The sequence below is a fragment of the Staurois parvus genome, unplaced genomic scaffold, assembly GCF_062004578.1.
Source record: "Staurois parvus isolate SC_StPar_1 unplaced genomic scaffold, SC_StPar_1.0 ptg000234l, whole genome shotgun sequence".
Taxonomy (NCBI): domain Eukaryota; kingdom Metazoa; phylum Chordata; class Amphibia; order Anura; family Ranidae; genus Staurois; species Staurois parvus.
The window spans coordinates 6,865,989-6,881,976 of record NW_028318030.1 but is presented as its reverse complement, the minus strand read 5'-3'; the positions used below and the strand labels follow the sequence as shown (position 1 = coordinate 6,881,976).

At 46.1% G+C, this 15,988-nt stretch overlaps 1 protein-coding gene across 4 annotated transcripts in view; it reads right to left on the bottom strand.

The window, feature by feature from the left end:
- PARG (poly(ADP-ribose) glycohydrolase) overlaps positions 1 to 15,903 on the bottom strand; it is a 246,362-nt gene extending 230,459 nt beyond the window's left edge. For 2 of the 4 annotated variants that reach the window (XM_089680048.1, XM_089680049.1), the window contains exon 1: positions 15,602 to 15,903. In XM_089680048.1, the coding sequence (XP_089536174.1) occupies positions 15,602 to 15,749 (148 nt within the window). In that variant the 5' untranslated portion in view covers positions 15,750 to 15,903. The remainder of the gene's footprint in view (positions 1 to 15,601) is intronic. The other 2 variants (XM_089680050.1, XM_089680051.1) reach the window with 2 other exon arrangements.
- Between the last annotated feature and the right edge of the window lie 85 nt (positions 15,904 to 15,988).

Genomic DNA, 15,988 nt, shown 5'->3' with positions numbered 1-15,988 from the left:
GAAGTCAATGGGGGGTGGTGTCCGGGCTGGGGGGGGGGGGGGGGGGGGAAGACAAGAAACTCGGTTTTGGAGAGGTTCAGTTTAAGGAAGTGGAGCGACATCCAGTCTGATATGTCGCTCAGTAGGTGTGTGATTCGTGCAGAGTCCGAGGGGTTGAGGTGGGGGGTTGAGAGATAGATGTGTGTCGTCGGCATAGAGGTGGTAGTTGAAGCCGTGAGAGTGTATGAGTTGGCCAAGGGAGGTGTAGATGGAGAAGAGAAGGGGCCCAAGGACAGAGCCTTGAGGGACCCCAACAGAGAGGGGGAGTGAGGGGGAGGTGGTAGCATTATAGGCAACGCTGAAGGAGCGTTGTGACAGGTAGGATGAGAGCCAGGAGAGAGCAGAATCTCTGAGGCCGAGGGAGTGTAGTTTTTTGAGGAGAAGGGGGTGGTCGACTGTGTCGAAGGCCGTAGAGAGGTCAAGGAGTAGGAGCACTGAATGGTGGCCATTAGCTTTGGCGGTTAGCAGGTCGTTGGAGAGTTTGAGTAAGGCGGTTTCGGTGGAGTCTAGGGGACGGAAGCCGGACTGTAGGGGATCGAGGAGGTGGTTGTCGTTGAGGTGAGAGCATAGGCGGGCGTAGACTAGGCGCTCAAGGAGTTTAGATGTAAATGGGAGCAGGGAGATGGGTCTGAGGTTGTTCGGGTCATTGGAGTCCAGGGAGGGCTTTTTATGGGGGTAATGTGTGCATGTTTCAGAGGGGAGGGGAATATGCCTGAGGAGAGGGAGAGATTGAAGATGTGGGTGAGGGAGCATAGGATAGAGGGGGAGGGAGGTCGTAGGAGTTGTGAGGGGATAGGGTCGAGGGGGCAGGTGGTGAGGCGGGCATCAGAGAGGATCTTGGAGACTTCCTCGATGGTAGTAAGGTCAAAGGTGCGGAGTGTTGGGGGAGCTTCAGTATGAGGAATGTAGGGTGGGGTGGAAGTGGAGGTCAGAGCAGTGGTGGGGCCGTGGGAGAGGGGTGATGAGGGAGTAGCTGAGTGAGGGGGAACGGGATTGGAGGGAGTTTGAGCAGCGACAAAGTCCCTGCGGGTTATGTCATGGGAGAGGGGGGATGAGGGGGTAGCTGTGTGAGAGGGGACGGGTTGAGAGGGCGTGAGTTGCGGCGATGTCCTTGCGAATTGTGTCAATTTTGTTTTTGAAGTGATTGGCAATCTCAAGGGCGGTGAGAGGTGCTGGGTGGAGGTGGGGGTGGAGAGAGTAGAGAGTTGAAGGTGGAGAAGAGTCGGTGAGGATTGGAGGAGAGGGTCTTGATGAGGGTCAAGAAGTAGGCTCGTTTGGCTGCGTGGAAGGAGGAGGTGTAGGTATGGAAGGCAGATTTGTAGCGGGTGAAGGCTTGTTGGGATTTGGTTTTGCGCCATAGTCACTCCAGGGCACGACTGCGTCGTTTGAGGGTTTTGGTGTGATCAGTCTGCCAGGGCTGGAGCGGTCGGGGTCTGATGTTGCGTGTGGTTAAAGGCGCTAGTGAGTCAAGGGCTGTTGACAGCGCGTTGTTGTAGGCAGTCATAGCCAAGTCGGGGCAGGACAGGGGGAGGATGCTGTCATGGAATTGATCAGCTGCAAAGTGGAGGGGGGCAGGGTTAAGGTTGTGGAGGTTACGGCTGGTAGTAGTGTGACATTTGGAGGGGTAGGCATTGGAGGATGAGGAGATAGAGAAGGTGATCAGGTTGTGGTCAGAGAGAGGGAAGGGGGTGTTAGTGAGGTTGTGGGGAGCGCAGCGGTTGGAGAAGACAAGATCAAGGATATTACCGTTGGAGTCGGTGGTGGATTGTATGCACTGTGCAAGTGCAAAGGAGGAGGTTAAGTGGAGGAGATGGGATGTGTCCGGGTTGTTGAGGTTGACAGGGATGTTGAAATCCCCAAGGATGATGGTGGGTAGCTCAGAGGAGAGGAAGAAGGGTAGCCAGGAGGAAAAGTCATCCAGGAAGCGGGGTATGGATCCAGGAGGCCGGTATATCACAGCAATCTTCAGGGGGGTTGGGGAGAATAGTCGGAGGCAGTGGGCCTCGAAGGAGGAGAAGGATAGGGAGGGGGGTTTGGGAGGACTCGGAAGGTGCTCTGCGGTGACAGGAGCAGACCAACCCCACCACCTTTACGACCGTTAGGCCTGGGTGAATGGGTCCAGGTGAGACCTCCGTAGGAGAGTGCAGCAGGGGAGGTAGAGTCAGTGGGCTGGATCCAGGTTTCTGTGATCGCTAGGAGGTTGAGGGAGCGGGAAACAAAGAGGTCGTGGATGGCGGTAAGCTTGTTGCACACCGATCGGGCGTTCAGGAGTGCACATGAAAACGGGGGGAGATTTTAGGGAGCAGGGGGACAGATACTAAGTTGCGGGGGTTGCGGCAGGACGTGGAGGCGGGAGGGTGTTGTGCGGGTGAGGGAGGTGGTAGAGGGCCAGAATTCGGGGAGATGTCCCCCGCGGTTAGGAGGCGAAGGGTGAGAAAAGTGGCATGGGAGCGGGATGTGCAGGAGCGTGAGAAACTACTAGTAGAGGTGTTCGGGTCAGTGGGAAAGTGGAGTAATAGGAGGAGGTGGTGGGTGCCGTAGAGGGGCGAAGGAAGCAGTGAGAACACAATATACAAATGTTTGGGAGGAGCAGAGGGATATAGTTAATGGATTTTCGGAACGGAGGAGAGGAAAATGAGGAGGAGTGGAAGAGGCATTTTGGGGAGGTGATGAGAGCAATAGTAGGGAGATGATAGCAATGAGGGGGAGATGTACAAGTTTTGGGGTGCAGCAGAGGGGTAAAGAAATGAGATTTGGGAACAGAGGATAGTAATATGATAAGGAGTAGAGGGGGGCGTATTATATAAAAGGTACACGGAGTGGGACTCAGGTATGTAAGAGATGTTTCCCAGGGTGTTTGCTTGCAGTCTGTCCAGCATGCAGTAGAGTTTCTTGCTGTTGTTGTGTCTTCCTGCTGCTTAAGTTCTCCTGCTTTAGTTCACCTGCTGTGTTTAACTGCTTTGCACTCGTTCAGCGCAGCACTCAATCAGAAGCAGCACCCCCATCAGAGACTGTGCCCCCCATCAATGATCTCCCCCATGAGCTGATCTAAATTTATAGGGAGATGCTCAAATGAGCATTCAACTCCACCCCAATTAGAAGCGGATAAGGATCACATGAATAGTGGGGGACGTTTCATTGGGAACAGGCTAGTCGTAAACTGGGTGCAGCTGCAGGCGAGGCCTGGTCAACATATACACAAATATAAATACACCATTTGTTCTGAATTTAACAGGAGTCAATGCATTTTTCTAGTTAAGAGCGGAGGTATGAGAAAGATGCATTTACCCAGAGAAAGCAGCAGGAGTCTAGTTAATCAATATGTGAAATCGGTAGAACCAAAGGTTAGTAAATAAATAAATGGATGGATTAAAAATACTAAAGTAAATGTATAAATACACATATGAAATTGTATATACATGTAATTATTATTATTATTCTACAGTATTTATAAAGCGCCAATAGTTCGCTCAGCGCTGTACATTACAAAGGGGGGACAGAACATGACAGAACAATACAATGCAAAACATGGGGGGGATCGAGGGCCCTGCTCTTTCGAGCTTACAATCTAGGAGATATTATTATTATTATACAGTATTTATTAAATAGTGGCAATATCAGTATATTCCAATAAAATTGACGAAAATACCAATGAAAATATAAAGTAGCCAAGCACTGAGAACATCACTCCCACACCAAAGAACCTATCATATTAATAAAACACATAAAAATATATATATAAAAAAAAATTATGTACAATAAATATGTATAATACATGATGTCAATGGATATTGGATATACAGTAAAATACAATAAAGTATATATATATAATTAAAAATGTACATAAATATAAATCCGCACACATATATATGATTAAACATGAATTATTGTTGCGAATATAAAGAAAATATTATATGTATATTATATAGATGTATAAGTAAATGCATGAATAAATAAATCTATAAATAAGTGTATGTGAAACTATACTAGAAACAAAATTGATGTATTATGGTGTATATGTATGAATTCATCTCTGTACACATATGGTATCCATTAGGACATAGGCTCAATACGCTCAATAACAAGGAATCAGGTTAGGAGGTTACAGATTATCACCATACCCTCAGGAAGAGCAATTAAATGGACGTGGTATAATATAATATTGTTGTAGATGGAAGACTGATGTGGCCAAACCTAATACTAGATGGCAACAATACTCATAGCCAACACACTACTGGTAGGTTAATAAATTATTAAATTATGAATAAAAGAATTGATGCTGTCATTAAAAACCACACATAAAATCAGGGTGGATAAAAATCAATGATTTTTTAAAAAAAATTTTAAAAATCAGATTTTTTTTTAATTTAAATCGGATTTTTTTTATTTAAAATTGGATTTTTTTAAAATAAAATGCTTTTTGGAGGAAAATATATTACCATCCAAAGGTTATTCCATCATGAAATAAAGATTTTTTTAATTATGTAGAATAAGGCTGTATATGTTTAATTTTTTTGGTAAATAAATTCCATTAATCCATTCACAATGTCATGCTCTTCCAGAGGTTTTTGTAAGATTATTGGGCAATTTCTCTGCCTACAAGATATTATCACAGATGCTTGGTTTACTTTTGCAGTTCTCAAAACTGAATTTGACTCAGTGGAGATCACATGCCTCTTCTTTACAGCAAAATTGTTATAACATGAACAGAAAAAGACCTTAATCCTAACTTCTACAAACCTATGAATACAGAATCAACCCCTTCAGTGCTAAGTTTCAAGAAGTTCAATGAATAGAATAGAAACAATATTTTTCTGATTGTTTGGAGTGGAATAGATCTGCACAAGAAGAAAGTGAAACGAAGTGTGAGGAGGAAGGGGCTGACAGTCTAAGTTCCTTAAAATATATATATTTTGTTTAGCCAAATTAGTTAAACATGGATGTTTGTTTAACCACTTCCAGACCGGACACTTTTACCCCCTTCCTGACCAGGGCAATTTTCAGCTTTTAGCGCTATCACACTTTGAATGACAATTGCGCGGTCATACAACACTGTACCCAAATTAATTTTTTACCATTTTTTTTAGATAGATAAAGCTTTATTTTGGTGGTATTTATTCACCACTGGGATTTGTATTTTTGTTGCTATGTAAATGAAATGTCCAAAAAATTTTTAAAAAAAGTGTTTTTTTTATTACATTTTGCAAATAAATAATATTTCATCATAAATCTTAGCCAAAATTTATTCCGTTATCTTTTTAGTAAAAAAAAAAAAAATCCAAATTAGTTTATAAGCAAAAATTATAATTTTTAAACATTTTTTTTTACATTTTTATTTTATTTTTTTATATTATTATTTTTTATTTATTTTTTTTTTTACATACTGTCACCCTAGCAGTACAGTGTCACCATGGTGACACTGTACTACTTGTGAGGGGTGATAAAGATTTATTTTTTTTTTTTACACTGATTGCTTTTACACCCATATAGGATGTAAAAGCAATCATTTCTCTTTCTCTCTGTGTGCATTCCTGCACTCATTGAGAAATACAGAGTGAGCTGTGATTGGTCACAGCTTGTCACATGGTACAAGGCTTTTGTGAATAGCCTTGTACCATGTGACCTCTGTGATCATTCACAGATTTCACACATAGTAAGCAATGATGTCACAAGTGACATCTTGCTTACTACTTTGCATGTGATCACTGATTGGCCAATCAGTGATCACATGATCGGGACCTCGTACAGAGGTCCCGTCCGACGATCGGTGTTTCACTGTGTCCGGAGGACACAGCGGGCACCGGATCGCGGTGCTGCGCGCTCCCAGGGAGCGCGCACAAGCAGGGTGCGGGGAGGCCGTTTATAGACGGCCACCCGACCCTGCAGTGCCACCGTCCGGCCGTTTATATACAACGGCCGGTCGGGAAGTGGTTAAGCAAATAACATATGCTGTAATGTTATTGTTTCAGTTGAATAAATCTATTTAAATTGTTATTATTAAGGTAATGATTATTTTTCTCCTTCCTATGTATAACAGAAAAGTTGTCCAAATATGAATGATTAACCTATTAAACTGTGGATAAAAAACTAATATGTAAAGTTGTTATTCTAAAAATCTTCATCTACTTGCATATTAAAGTTATACCAGCAAGAATTAGTCTTTATGTAGAAAACTATGATTTAAAATCAAGCCTTACTGACTAGTGATTTAAATCAGTCTGATTTAAATCAAATCCACCCTGCATAAAATTGAAATAAGGAAAACCTCACCAACCAGATATGAACAGCACTAGCTGGAGGTTAAATGAGAGTGTGAATTTCAAGGTCATCATTAAGGCCTCTAGGAGACAGGGTACCCAATGTCATCATCTGGAATGGCACTGACTCAGAACTAGATGGATTCCTAGATCACTGAGGGAACAACCCATATAACACCTCATTCACTCATGTGATTGACAATGACACTTTAGTATTTCTAGATCTAGAACTTAGACATGACAGTAATGGTCAGATATGCTCAAAAAACACTCTAAACCAACAGCAGGCAACTCTTACCTACATGCTAAGAGCAATCACCATCCCCAATGGATCTAAAATGTTCCCTTTGGACAGTTCTGCAGGCTAAAACGTACATGCACGCTAAAAAAGGACTACATTGAACAGAGTCTGATCCTTAAAAAGAAATTCAAGGAGAAAGGGTACAACGAAAACCATATAGAAACAGCTTTCAACAAATATTTAGTTATGTATGATTCCATAGTCTCTAATAACATGGCAATTGGCCCTAACTCCCAGAACTCCACTGTCACTTTCAACAAGAATGAAGTACGTTTTTGCACTAGATTCAGTAACAAAGCCTGGGACATCAAACACATTGGGGTTTATTTACTAAAGCTGGAGAGTCCAAAATCAGACTCCCTTCTGCATAGAAACCAATCAGCTTCTAACCTCAGCTTGTTCAATGAAGCTTTGGCAATGAAACCTGGAAGCCGACTGGTTTCTATGCAGAAGGGAGTCTGATTTTGGACTCTCCAGCTTTAGTAAATAAACCCCATTCTGTCTAAAAATTGGAATATCCTAAAAAACGATCCTACTCTAGGAAATGCACTCCCGGATAGACCTACATTAATCTTCAGAAAATCTAGAGACCTTAGGAGTCTAATAGCGCCAAGTAGGGTACGCAAAACTATGACATCCAACCCGGGCCCGTGGTCAGCGCGATTTGATCAAAAGGGAAGCTATAGGTGCGGCGTCTCCAACTGTGGTACCTGTGGAGTTATTTGCCATCGGAAACGAGATTTTACAAGCACTGACAGGAAAAGGTTTTCCATAAAACAGTTTATAAATTGTGGGACCTCCTTTGTTATTTATGGCATACTTTGTCCATGCGGCTTATTATATGTAGGCCGTACCTCGCATTGCCTGAGGTTACGTATTAGTGAGCATAAAAACAGCATTAAAATAGGGAAAGACAAATACTCAGTCCCCTGCCATTTTAAAGAAAAGCATTTGAGTAACCACTGCGGTATGAAAGTCTTTGGAATTGAGGCCATCGCAAAGGATTTGGATAGTGAGAGGAGACACCAAGAGCTATGCAGAAGGGAAAGGTTTTGGATTTTCACATTGGGTACCCTGTCTCCTAGAGGCCTTAATGATGACCTTGAAATTCACACTCTCATTTAACCACCAGCTAGTGCTGTTCATATCTGGTTGGTGAGGTTTTCCTTATTTCAATTTTATGTGTGGTTTTTAATGACAGAATCAATTCTTTTATTCATAATAATTTAATAATTTATTAACCTACCAGTAGTGTGTTGGCTATGAGTATTGTTGCCATCTAGTATTAGGTTTGGCCACATCAGTCTTCCATCTACAACAATATTATATTATACCACGTCCATTTAATTGCTCTTTCTGAGGGTATGGTGATAATCTGTAACCTCCTAACCTGATTCCTTGTTATTGAGCGTATTGAGCCTTTTGAGCCTATGTCCTATTGGATACCATATGTGTACAGAGATGAATTCATACATATACACCATAATACATCAATTTGTTTCTAATATAGTTTCACATGCACTTATTTATAGATTTATTTATTCATGCATTTACTTATACATCTACATAATATATGATGGGGGGCACAGTCTCTGATGGGGGTGCTGCTTCAGATTGAGTGCGGCTTAGAACGAGTGCATAGAAGAAGCAGTTAAACGCAGCAGTTGAACTAAAGCAGGAGAACTCAAGCAGCAGGAAGACACAACAACAGCCAGAAGCTCTACTGCATGCTGGAAGACTGCAAGCAAACACCCTGGGAAACCTCTTACATGCCTGAGACCCACTCTGTGTACCTTTTATATAATACACCCCTCTTCTCCTTATCATATTACTACCCTCTGTTCCCAAATCTCATTTCTTTACCCCTCTGCTCCACCCCACAACCTGTACATCTCCCCCTCACTGCTATCATCTCCCTACTATTGCTCTCTTCACCTCCCCAAAATGTCTCTTCCACTCCTCATTTTCCTCTCCTCCATATCCCTCTGCCCCTCCCAAACATTTGTATATCGTGTCCTCACTGCTTCCCTCACCCCTCTATGGCACCCACCACCTCCTCCTATTACTCCGCTCTCCCACTGACTCCAACACCTCCATTAGGAGTTTCTCACGCTCCTGCACATCCCGCTCCCATGCCACCTTTCTCACCCTTCTCCTCCTCCTAGCCGCGGGGGACATCTCCCCGAATCCTGGCCCTCCACCTCCCTCAACACCCTCCCACCTCCACGTCCTACTGCAACCCCCACAACTTAGTATCTGTCCCCCTGCTCCCTAAAATCTCCCCCCCGTTTTCATGTGCACTCGTGAACGCCCGTTCGGTGTGCAACAAGCTTACCGCTATCCACGACCTCTTTGTTTCCCGCTCCCTCAACCTCCTAGCGATCACAGAAACCTGGATCCAGCCCACTGATTCTACCTCCCCTGCTGCACTCTCCTATGGAGGTCTCACCTGGACCCACTCACCCAGGCCTAACGGTCGTAAAGGTGGTGGGGTTGGTCTGCTCCTGTCACCGCAGAGCACCTTCCGAGTCCTCCCAAACCCCCCTCCCTATCCTTCTCCTCCTTCGAGGCCCACTGCCTCCGACTATTCTCCCTAATAACCCCCCTGAAGATTGCTGTGATATACCGGCCTCCTGGATCCATACCCCGCTTCCTGGATGACTTTTCCTCCTGGCTACCCTTCTTCCTCTCCTCTGAGCTACCCACCATAATTCTTGGGGATTTCAACATCCCTGTCAACCTCGACAACCCGGACACAGCCCGTCTCCTCCACCTAACCTCCTCCTTTGCACTTGCACAGTGCATACAATCCACCACCCACTCCGACGGAAATATCCTGGACCTTGTCTTCTTCAACCGCTGCGCTCCCCACAACCTCACTAACACCCCCTTCCCTCTCTCTGACCACAACCTGATCACCTTCTCTATCTCCTCGTCCTCCAACGCCTACCCCTCCAAATGTCACACTACTACCAGCCGGAACCTCCGCAACCTTAACCCTGCCCCCCTCCACTCTGCAGCTGATCAACTCCACGACCGCATCCTCCCCCTGTCCTGCCCCGACTTGGCTTTGGCCGCCTACAACAATGCGCTCTCAACAGCCCTTGACTCACTAGCGCCTTTAACCACACGCAACATCAGACCCCGACCGCTCCAGCCCTGGCAGACTGATCACACCAAAACCCTCAAACGACAAAGTCGTGCCCTGGAGCGACTATGGCGCAAAACCAAATCCCAACAAGCCTTCACCCGCTATAAATCTGCCTTCCGCACCTACACCTCCTCCCTCCACGCTGCCAAACAGGCCTACTTCTTGACCCTCATCAAGGCCCTCTCCTCCAATCCTCGCCGACTCTTCTCTGCCTTCAACTCTCTACTCTCTCCACCCCCACCTCCACCCAGCACCTCACTCACTGCCCTTGAGATTGCCAATCACTTCAAAAACAAAATTGACACAATTCGCAAGGACATTGCCGCAACTCACACACCCTCTCAACCCGTCCCCACTCACACAGCTACCCCCTTATCCCCCCTCCCCCTCGACATAACCCGCAGGGACTTCGTCGCTGCTCAAACTCTCTCCAACCCCCTTCACCCTCACTCAGCTACCCCCTCATCACCCCTCTCCCACGGCCCCACCACTGCTCTGACCTCCTCTTCCACCCCACCCTACATTCCTCATACTGAAGCTCCCCCAACACTCCGCACCTTTGACCTTACTACCATCGAGGAAGTCTCCAAGATCCTCCCTGATGCCCGCCTCACCACCTGCCCCCTCGACCCTATCCCCTCACAACTCCTACGACCTTCCTCCTCCTCCATCCTACGCTCCCTCACCCACATATTCATTCTCTCCCTCTCCTCAGGCACTTTCCCCTCCCCTCTGAAACATGCACACATCACCCCCATACTTAAAAAGCCCTCCCTGGACCCCAATGACCCGAACAACCTCAGACCCATCTCCCTGCTCCCATTTACATCTAAACTCCTCGAGCGCCTAGTCTACACCCGCCTATGCTCTCACCTCAACGACAACAACCTCCTCGATCCCCTACAGTCCGGCTTCCGTCCCCTACACTCCACCGAAACTGCCTTACTCAAACTCTCCAACGACCTGCTAACCGCCAAAGCTAATGGCCATTATTCAGTGCTCCTACTCCTTGACCTCTCTGCGGCCTTCGACACAGTCGACCACCCCCTCCTCCTCAAAAAACTACACTCCCTCGGCCTCAGAGATTCTGCTCTCTCCTGGCTCTCATCCTACCTGTCACAACGCTCCTTCAGCGTTACCTATAATGCTACCACCTCCCCCTCACTCCCCCTCTCTGTTGGGGTCCCTCAAGGCTCTGTCCTCGGGCCCCTTCTCTTCTCCATCTATACCTCCTCCCTTGGCCAACTCATACACTCTCACGGCTTCAACTACCACCTCTATGCCGACGACACACAAATCTATCTCTCAACCCCCCACCTCACCCCCTTGGTCTCAGCCCGAATCACACACCTACTGAGCGACATATCAGACTGGATGTCGCTCCACTTCCTTAAATTGAACCTCTCCAAAACCGAGTTTCTTGTCTTCCCCCCAGCCCGGACACCACCCCACATTGATTTCTCCGTCACATCCAACAACGCTACCATCAAACCCGCCCTGCAGGCCAGAGTACTGGGTGTCATTCTGGACTCCAACCTATCCTTCCAGCCCCAAGTCCAATCTTTAACAAAGTCGTGCAGACTCCACCTCCGCAACATCGCCAAAATCCGCACGTTCCTAACCCCAGAAACCACTAAACAGCTCATCCACTCCCTCATCATATCACGACTCGACTACTGCAACTCCCTCCTCACTGGCCTGCCTCGCCGCTGGCTATCCCCGCTTCAGTCGATCCTGAATACGGCTGCCAGACTCATTCACCTTTCCAACCGCTCTGTCTCCGCCACCCCCCTCTGCCAATCCCTCCACTGGCTTCCGATTGCGCAACGGATCAAATTCAAAATCCTAACGCTGACGTACAAAGCTGTCCACCATACTGCCCCGTACTACATCTCTGACCTAATATCCAAGTACCGCCCAGCACGCACACTCCGCTCCTCACAAGACCTCCTTCTCTCTAGTTCCCTGGTCTCCTCCTCCCATGCCCGCCTCCAGGACTTCTCCAGGGTGTCACCCATCCTCTGGAACTCCCTGCCCCAACCCATCAGATTATCACCTACTCTCCTCTCCTTTAGGCGCACCCTGAAAACCCATCTCTTCAGGGAAGCCTACCCCACCCCCTGCTAACTTGCCGACCTCCTCCACTCTTCCTACCACTCCATCCCCCACAGCTATCTCCTCCTGTGCCACCACCCCCTCCCTCCTAGATTGTAAGCTCGAAAGAGCAGGGCCCTCGATCCCCTCATGTATCGCATTGTATTGGTATTGTTCTGTCACATGTTCTGTCTCCCTTTGTAATGTACAGCGCTGAGCGAACTATTGGCGCTTTATAAATACTGTATAATAATAATAAAATAATATATTCGCAACCATAATTCATGTTTAATCATATATATGTGTGCGGATTTATATTTATGTACATTTTTAATATATATTCTTTATTGTATTTTACTGTATATCCTATATCCATTGACATCATGTATTATATATATTTATTGTACATAATTTTATACACTTTTTTTTTTTATGTGTTTTATTAATACGATAGGTTCTTTGGTGTGGAAGTGATGTCCTCAGTGCTTGGCTACTTTATGTTTTCATTGGTATTTTCGTCAATTTTATTGGAATATACTGATATTGCCACTATTTACATGTATATACAATTATATGTGTGTATTTATACATTTACTTTAGTATTTTTAATCCATCCATTTACTAACATTGGTTCTACCGATTTCACATATTGATTATTTAATAAGTATGAAATCACTACATTTTCCACAATCCTTTATTTGTGGAAGCTAGTGCCCTCTATTATTGCCCCATTTGATTAGGCACATTTGAGGCTGGATAGCCTTTTGAAATAAGAGAGCTCTCCTGGACATTCGTTTCTGCCAACCTGAGCCTTGTCAGTGTGCGGGTTGGCAGGGAAACTAGGGCCCTGTTTAGATGGAGCGGCGCCGCCTCACACGTGCGCAATGGCCATCAGATATGCGCTTATGAGATCGCGCCGACGGACCAGGTCCTTACATAGTGCGCATGCGCGTGCTGGACCGTGCACGCGTCGTTACTACCACACCACACTGGCATGCGTTCCATGGTCAGAACCAGTCTGCAGCCATATTAAATGACACAAGATCTCCCTCTGCTGCCGAACATGAAATATCACTGATCCATCTGGTCCATTTAAAACATGATAGTTCCACCTCCCTATCTGCATTAGTCACACCTTTGCCTGGTATTGCATGTGAATATCCACTTTTTTTATATATGTGTATATACACCTTTTTATTGATAAATTGATGTATTTTCTGTCATTTTCCAATTATGTTTAGCAAGCACTCTGGACAAATTGCCCATTCTATATACAAATCACTTGCCGTTCATTGATCATCCAACTATGAGTTTTTCTTTCTCTTGCATGTATTTCATAATCAGTTGTAATACTGCCACGATTTTATGCATTTAAATTTAATGAGTTATTGTATATTTTTTTTTTATCTGTCTTCTGATGGCTTGATAACGAGATATTGTACCTTGCTGACTTCTTAGCCCCTCCTCCCAGCCTGAGACTGCCCAACCCAGAGAGGAGGGCCAAATTTTAGTCTGTGGGCATAAATGGGAGTGAACACTCTCAGTCCAGTTAGCTCTGATGAAGAAGGTATGGCCTTTGAAACGCGTCAGCTGTACTGAGTGTCTACCCCCACGATGGGATTAGCGCTGGCTCCTTATCTCTTAAGTCCCTCGGAGGACTTACATGCCTGATTTTATTCGCAGTTTGTGAGTACCATTCTTTAATTAATAAATTTTGGTTACTCAGGTAATGCGCAAGGTTGGTGCGCTTCTCTTTTTTGTTTTACTTTGCAGTATTGGTCGGGCTTCCCCAGCCTTGTTTGATGCTGCACAACATTTTATGCACTGGTGGTCGGTTTTTCTGGTTTTGGTTCCATCCACTCGCCACCGGCCTGGGTCCTAGAGCGCAGGAGAAATCGCATCTGGTCTATTGTGAGTGCCATGGACTTGCGCGGCTGGCCCCCTGAGCCATTTGCACAACTCGTGTGATCAGTCTAGTTTCACACTTGTGGGGGTCAGGAATGCTTCCAGAATTGCGCTCATTCCCAGCCCACAGGCAAAACATGCTGCTTTTTAGCAAACGCATCAGGGGGTGCCATTAAATTTTTTTTTTTTTTTTTAAGGCACCCCTATGCATTGGAAAACGCAGCCGATTTTCAGATGCATCAAATCGCAAACTGTGGCATGATGTGCTTTGGAAAAAAAAAAAAGCCATGGGCCTTTTTTTTTCCTATGGGTAAGGCAGCCTATTGAAATCAGTGGACTGTCTACACTAGAAGTCTGAACCTAGCATCATAGTCCAACAACGCAAGCACTGTGTCTGGGCTGGGAGATCCTGTTGTTCATCGGTTCTTCTTTCATTCCACTGCATTGTAGGGCAATAATAGTATGGCAGAGGGGGCTGTAAATGACAGCAGTCCTTCCCGCTCACAGCCCTGCAAGCGCATTTTCAGGCGCCATAAAGGGAGGACTTACACATGGCATACACACCAAAACAGGGAGCTCATGTGTTTCTCGCTGTACTCCCTGGAAAAGGTACTAAACTTGAGTGTTAAGCTGGCCATACATGTACAGATTTCAGGTCCTCTCACATGGGATGGACCCGTTTAAAGGATCAGCTCGCTCAGCGGGGATCTCTCTACTGATCCCGGCTGTGCAAGTGGATGACAGCTGTGCCCGCTCCGCTGCTGCAGAGCATACACAGAGCTACTCACTCTCAATAGGTGGTCGGATGAAAATGGACCACTTGTCCGTTTTCATCCAACCTGATCCGACGGGCAGAAGGGGAATTGGATCCCCACCCGTCACTTTTTGGCGGATCGGATGTCGGCGGGTGTAAACGCACACATGTCCATTTACACCCACGGCTCCATAGAGGAGAAAGAAGGTTCCGATCAACTCGGCATGAAAAACGGGCAGGTGGACCCGATCGTTACATCCATGTGAAAGAGCCCTTATGTTCAAGAGTTTGTTTCCAGAATACGCTTGATTGTCTCATCGTTAGTGGGGTCAAATCGATGTTCATTTTCCACAGCAGTGACAGGAAAATTTGAAGGGGCTGGAAGGAAAAAAACTTCTCGATCAAATGAATTTTCAGCCAGTGTATGTGGTATCGTTCAGAAATTACATTCATTTTAAAGTCAAACTCTAAACGCAAAAGAATTTTCGGACAATCATCCATCAAACGTTCAAAGAATTTTCATACGATTTTTCTTACAGATATTCTTGACTGAAAATCTACCCGTGTATGGCCACCCTAAAAGTAGAACGAAAGGCAAAACCTTCTCATTTTGGATAGAGTGGAGATGGATTAGAATCCCTCACAGTTTATATTGCAGTCTGTGCCCCCATTAGGGAGATCCACCCTCACCATCTGTCCTGTTTACCATCATCATTGAAAGTGAAAGTAAAAGAAAATCCCACATTTGGGGTCGTCCCCAGAATGGTAATAGAGGGGGATCTTCTAATGGGGACACTAGTTCTGGTGACATCACGTTTGGGGGGGGGGGGGGATTTCTTCTCACTTCCTGGTTTTTTGGTATGGGACTGGAAGTGAATGAAAATCTCCCCAATGAGGCACACATGACCAGATGGGCTAGAACCCTCCAAAATTAAGGTTTTGCCTTTAATTCTACTTTAGGAAGAAGTGAATAGCTGGGTGTCAATGGCCCGGCCATGGCAGGGGAGTCATATGACTGTACAAAGGCAGGTCACGTGTCCCCCTCTGCTGGGACAAGGGAAGAGCGATCACATCGTCTACACACACTCCAAGCGGTTCACCTCTATTCCCCACGGTGCTGCTGGGGCCCCGGCTTCCCGGGGAACCCCTTTCTGCCTCGGAGCCCTCGGCAACTGTGTCTGGCCCCTGGATCCGGACTCTTTTGCTGAGGGGTTCTTCTCCTCCGTCCACCCCAAACACCGTACTCATTGCTTCGCACAGGCCGCCGAGAATCGCTGGCTCATCCTTCACGCGGCACTTTCCACCTCACTGACAATCCCTATCAAATCACCGCCTCTACCTCTCCTTCTCTCTGCGCTTTTCCTGGGAGTCCGAACTTTGGAAACGCCCACCTAACCCCTTGGCGCATGCTCGCTACATGATGTACGCCTGCGCAAAATGCGGCTCGCCTCTCATTGGCTGTTTGTGACAGCGCCAACGAACAACAG